At 46.3% G+C, this 5,000-nt stretch overlaps 4 protein-coding genes across 4 annotated transcripts in view; all 4 read left to right on the top strand.

Annotated features, from left to right (window-relative positions):
* The first annotated feature begins 863 nt into the window (after nucleotides 1-863).
* LOC138046182 (uncharacterized) lies at nucleotides 864-1,652 on the top strand. The gene has a single exon (XM_068892856.1). The coding sequence runs from the start codon at nucleotides 864-866 to the stop codon at nucleotides 1,650-1,652; it is 789 nt and encodes a 262-aa protein (XP_068748957.1).
* Nucleotides 1,653-2,374: 722 nt separating this feature from the next.
* LOC138046181 (uncharacterized) lies at nucleotides 2,375-3,355 on the top strand. The gene has a single exon (XM_068892855.1). The coding sequence runs from the start codon at nucleotides 2,375-2,377 to the stop codon at nucleotides 3,353-3,355; it is 981 nt and encodes a 326-aa protein (XP_068748956.1).
* Nucleotides 3,356-3,787: 432 nt separating this feature from the next.
* On the top strand, nucleotides 3,788-4,585 carry LOC138046179 (uncharacterized). The gene has a single exon (XM_068892854.1). The coding sequence runs from the start codon at nucleotides 3,788-3,790 to the stop codon at nucleotides 4,583-4,585; it is 798 nt and encodes a 265-aa protein (XP_068748955.1).
* Nucleotides 4,586-4,758: 173 nt separating this feature from the next.
* The window catches only part of LOC138046178 (uncharacterized), a 933-nt gene continuing 691 nt past the window's right edge, over nucleotides 4,759-5,000 (top strand). The window contains exon 1 of the mRNA XM_068892853.1: nucleotides 4,759-4,989. Coding sequence (XP_068748954.1) covers nucleotides 4,759-4,989 — 231 coding nt within the window. The remainder of the gene's footprint in view (nucleotides 4,990-5,000) is intronic.

Below are 5,000 nucleotides of genomic sequence, written 5' to 3'. Positions count from 1 at the left end.
TGCTTTCCAGGAAGCTCATGTTGTATATATGTCGTACCTGTCTGACGAGTCGAGCATTTTGAGGTGCCGTGAATCTTTCGAACGTGAGTCTGTTCGAAAGGATGACTTTATCCACGAAGTTCAAGGTTGGATTAAAAGAACTGAGGAAGTGGCGCATTTAGACTCTCAGTTGCAACCAGAAGACTCTGCAAGTCAGATCGTGTCGAGAACCTCAGCCTCCAGACTTTCTAGTAGAAAATCTCATCGTTCTTCTCGCAGTGGTTCGCGTGGAAGTAATGTATCTTCATTGTCCGTGGCCAGAGCTAAAGAAGCTGCACGTGTAGCAGAGTTAAAAGCGGAAGAGGCGATTCTTCAGAAGCGACAGCTGCTAGAGAAACAGAAGTTTCACCTTCAACTGGAAGAAGAACGCTTAACTCTAGAAACGAAGTTGGCTAAATCCCAGGCCCGTGAACAAGCATTAACATCCATTGTAGAAGCTGTCGATCATCCGTGTCCTTTGGAACGTAAGGAGACCGCTCCTAAACCATGCTTGGTTGCTCCTGACCCTATAAATTTAGAATCGAAGCCACGTAAAGAAAACCCGCATTTTCCAGAAGAAAAGCATCGCTCTAACCTTAACCAAGAAGCAGCAGAGTGGCACCAGGCCCCCTTGCCTATTAACAACGAAAGAGCTGTCCGAAGCCTCCGAGTCCTCCGAAGTGCTTTCTTCGCCAAGCGAAAGGGCTTTTCACAAAATGTTAGGACTCCATCAGCAAGAGAACGCTTTGCAACAGCAACAGAATAAAATTGTGGAGATGCTTGCAATACAACAGAAGAAAAGTTCTCTCCTTTAGCCTCGTGTCCCCATCTTCAACGGAGACCCTATGGAATATGAACCCTTCGTAAGAGCGTTTGAGAGTATAATCGAGTCCAAGACGTCAAGCAGTAGCGAAAGGCTCTATTACCTTGAGCAGTTTACTAGTGGAGATATGAGAGAGCTCGTGCGATCGTGCCATTATCTCCCACCTGAAAATGGTTATCAAGAAGCTCAACGACTGATCAGGAAGAAGTTTGGTGATAATTACCACGTTGTAGCTGTATATGAAACCAAGGCATTGAATTGGCCCGATGTGAAAGTAGAGGATGGCCAAGCCCTAAATCGATTTGCCATTTTCCTTATGAGGTGCAAGAATGCCATGGAGAGTAGTAGGAACCTAACCAAGCTTGAGCAACCCGAAACCATTAAGAAGTTATCTCTGAAGTTGCCGTTCAGTTTAAGAGTAAGATGGTGCCGCTTGGTAGATGAAATCATGGAGGATCAAGGAAGGGCTATCCGGTTTAATGACCTCGCTGAGTTTGTCGACCATGAAGCTCGCGTAGCGACCAACCCTCTCTTCGGGAAGATTGTTGAAGACTCTAGGCCTAGACCTGATACACGTCGAGGTCTCTTGAATAAAGGATCCCACAAGAAAACGAAAAAAAGACGTAGTTTTGCTTCGCATGTTAACAATTGCCTGACCTCACCTGCCACCAGGGAATTGCCAAGTTCAGACTTACCTCCAGTAGAAGAAGTCTCTTGCCTTTATTGCAACGATCATCACGCACTAGAGAGCTGCAAATCTCTTAGGAGTCTTTGCTTCTTTGCTTCGGTTGTTTGTCCACTGAACACATAGCAAGGAATTGTCCGAAGCGGAAAACGTGTGCAATTGTCAATTGCACAAGAAAACATCCAACAGTTCTCCACACGAATTCTGTTGCACGTTGCCCAGAAGCTAACAATGCCACAGCAAGTACTTCGTCTCGCGAGGAGGTTCTGCGTGTTCAAAGTGCTATGGTCAATACAGGCGGAAGAATTAGTCCCTTTGTTGGGACAGACACTTCGAGGACAGCTATGGCCATTGTTCCATCACTTACGCCTTCTTGGATAGCGGCAGTTCTTCCACGTTTTGTACTGAAGTCCTAACGAGTAAATGGCCAAAGAACTTTGATTTCTTTAACAACGTTGGACAGAAAGAACAGCCTCATTGACAGTTTCGTTCTGCAAGATCTGGCTATTTCCGACCTGGAGGAGAACGTGTTTGTCAAATTGCCTCCATGGTACACAAGACCCGAGATTCCCGTATCAAAGGAGGATATCCCAAACCAGGTTGATGTTGACAAATGGCCACATTTGAGTGGAGTGTATTTGCCGGATGTAGAAGCAGAAGTCGGTCTCCTAATAGCCAGTGACGTCCCGCAGATCCTCGATCCTTTAGAAGTGAGGCATTGTCAAGATGGCGGCCCTTACGCGTCCCGTACAATTGTAGGTTTGGTTGTGAATGGTCCCTTAGGGTGTCGTAGCCACCGCTCACGCATATCCAGTTTCTTTTCTAAGGCTGACCACGATCTCAACCAGATGCTGAAGGACTACTACAATGGTGATTTCCCCGAATCCAGTGCTGATGATAAACCTGAGATGTCCCAAGAGGAGCTGCGTTTCTTAAAAGTGCTAAATAGTACGGCAGTTCTGAAAGAAGGTCATTACGAAATGGCTTTGCCATTCAGAGATCGTGAAGTCGCAGTGCCAAACAATCGGGTACAAGCTGAACAGCGAGCGCTATGGCTGAAGCGGAAGTTCCATGGTAACAAGAACCTGTATGCTGACTACAAGGTCTTTATGGCTGAGATTCTAGAGAGGGGCTACGCCCATAAAGTTCCTGTGCACACGCAAGCGTTAAACTGTGTAAAATGGTATATCCCACACCACGGCATCTACCATCCTCGCAAGCCTGGTAAAATACGAGTCGTTTTCGACTGTTCTGCGAAGTTTCAAGGAAAGTCGCTCAATGATCAGTTGCTCAAGGGTCCAGACTTAACGAACACGTTGTTCGGTGTATTGATGAGGTTTCGCCAAGAAAGGATAGCAATCATGGCGGATATTGAAGCGATGTTTTACCAGGTTAGGGTAGCCGAAGAAGACCGAACCTTCCTACGTTTCCTGTGGTGGCCTGAGGGTAACCTGGACAAAAATCTTGAAGAGTATCAGATGGTTGTGCATTTGTTTGGAGCAGCTTCCTCTCCAGCATGTTCCAACTTTGCCCTGCGAAAGACGGCAGAGGACAATAGCGACCACTTTCCAAGGGAAGTTGTAAGCTCGGTTAACAAGAACATTTATGTAGACGATTGCCTGAAATCTTTACCATCAACTGAAGAAGCTTTGCAACATGCAAGTGATTTGAAATGTTTGCTGTCAAGAGGTGGATTTCATCTGACCAAATGGGTTAGTAATAGTCGCAGAATCCTTGATGCCATCCCTGAAGCCGAGCGCACCAAAGAAGTAAAGAACTTGGACCTTAGTAAAGAAAATCTACCATTCGAAAGAGCCCTTGGAGTTTGATGGTGCATAGAAACGGATACTTTTGGGTTCAAGATAGACCTGAAACATAGCCCACCCACACGAAGAAGTATCCTTTCGGTTGTGAGTTCAGTTTATGATCCTCTTGGTCTCGCTGCATCGTTCGTGTTGCCAGCCAAACGCTTGCTTCAAGATTTATGCCGGGAGAAGCTAGCATGGGATGAGGCGATCCCCTCAAAGTACGAGGTTTCTTGGAAACGATGGTTGGCAGATTAACCCAAATTGTCTAAATTCTCTGTCGAACGCTGCCTGAAGCCAGATGGTTTTGGTGTCATTACGTCCAGTCAGCTACATCATTTTGCTGATGCATCTGAAATCGGTTATGGGTCAGTTAGTTATCTTCGTCTTGTCAATGCCTGCAATGAAGCCCATTGCTCTTTTCTCTGCGCGAAGTCACGTGTCGCTCCGTTGAAGATGATAACGATCCCTCTTCTGGAATTGTCTGCAGCGGTAACAGCTCTTAAGCAAGACAGATTATTGAAGAGAGAGTTGGAGATCTCAGTCAATGCAATGTCGGTCTTCTGGACGGACATTAGAGCAGTTCTGCTCTACGTCAAGAATGAAACAAATCGGTACCACACCTTTGTTGCCAATAGGGTGGCGATTATTCGTGACGGGTCTCAGCCTAATCAATGGTTTCGTGTCAATCGCGATAATAACCCTGCTGATGACGCCTCGCGTGGTTTGACGGCGGATCTTTTGCTTCGTCAAAGTCGTTGGTTAACGGGGCCGGCATTCCTTTGGAAGCATGGCAGCATGTGCCCAGCGCAAGATGAGCTATTTAGCGAGATTGCAACTAATGATCCTGAAGTGAAAAGAGAAGTTCGAGCTGCCGTGTCTTCTCTGAGCACCCCTAAAAGTCCATTATTGCAGTACGCTAGCAGATGTTCCTCATGGTCTCTACTGGTGAAAGTCGTTGCTTGGCTTTTCCGTTACAGAAATAATCTCCTCAAGGCGAGTAAAGGAGACAAACCACGAAATGGCAGTTTTATGCTTATCCTTGAAGAAATCCAACGGGCAGAGGGAGAAATTCTAAAGCACGTCCAACGGCAATCCTTCCCGGAAGAAACGGCAAATCCTAAGAAGCAGGTTAAGAAGAGTAGTCGCCTTTACATGCTCGACCCAATCTTTGTGAATGGTCTGTTGCGCGTGGGTGGTAGACTTCGCAACTCTCAAAGAATCAGATTATTCTCCCGAAAGATGATCGCGTGAGCAGATTAATTATCGATCATTATCACAAGGCGTGTGGCCATTCTGGAAGAGAGCATGTTTTGTCCCTCATCTGCGAAAGATTTTGGATAACTCAGGGAAGTTCAGCCGTAAAGAGTGTTCTCGCAAAGTGCGTCATATGCCGACGTTCACAAGCATCTCTTTGTCAACAGAAAATGGCTGACTTGCCAGAAGATCGCGTTCGACCTGACAGACCACCGTTCACGTCAGTTGGCTTAGATTTCTTTGGTCCATTCCAAGTTCGTCGTGGTCGTAGTCTCGTTAAGAGATACGGTGTAATTTTCACCTGCTTAGCTATCCGCGCTGTGCATATAGAAGTTGCTTTCAGCCTCGACACAGACTCCTTTCTGTTGGCTCTTCGAAGATTTATTGCGAGAAGAGGTCAAGTAAAGGAAAT

Source organism: Montipora capricornis, chromosome 4, assembly GCF_036669925.1.
Source record: "Montipora capricornis isolate CH-2021 chromosome 4, ASM3666992v2, whole genome shotgun sequence".
Taxonomy (NCBI): Eukaryota; Metazoa; Cnidaria; class Anthozoa; order Scleractinia; family Acroporidae; genus Montipora; species Montipora capricornis.
Note: the sequence above shows the minus strand (reverse complement) of the source record. Positions and strands in the feature narration are given on the sequence as shown.

What these genes read in the sequence shown, in the direction of transcription:
- LOC138046182 (XM_068892856.1), top strand. Translation starts at nt 864, where the DNA reads ATGGAATATGAACCCTTCGTAAGAGCGTTTGAGAGTATAATCGAGTCC.
- LOC138046179 (XM_068892854.1), top strand. Translation starts at nt 3,788, where the DNA reads ATGATAACGATCCCTCTTCTGGAATTGTCTGCAGCGGTAACAGCTCTT.
- LOC138046181 (XM_068892855.1), top strand. Translation starts at nt 2,375, where the DNA reads ATGCTGAAGGACTACTACAATGGTGATTTCCCCGAATCCAGTGCTGAT.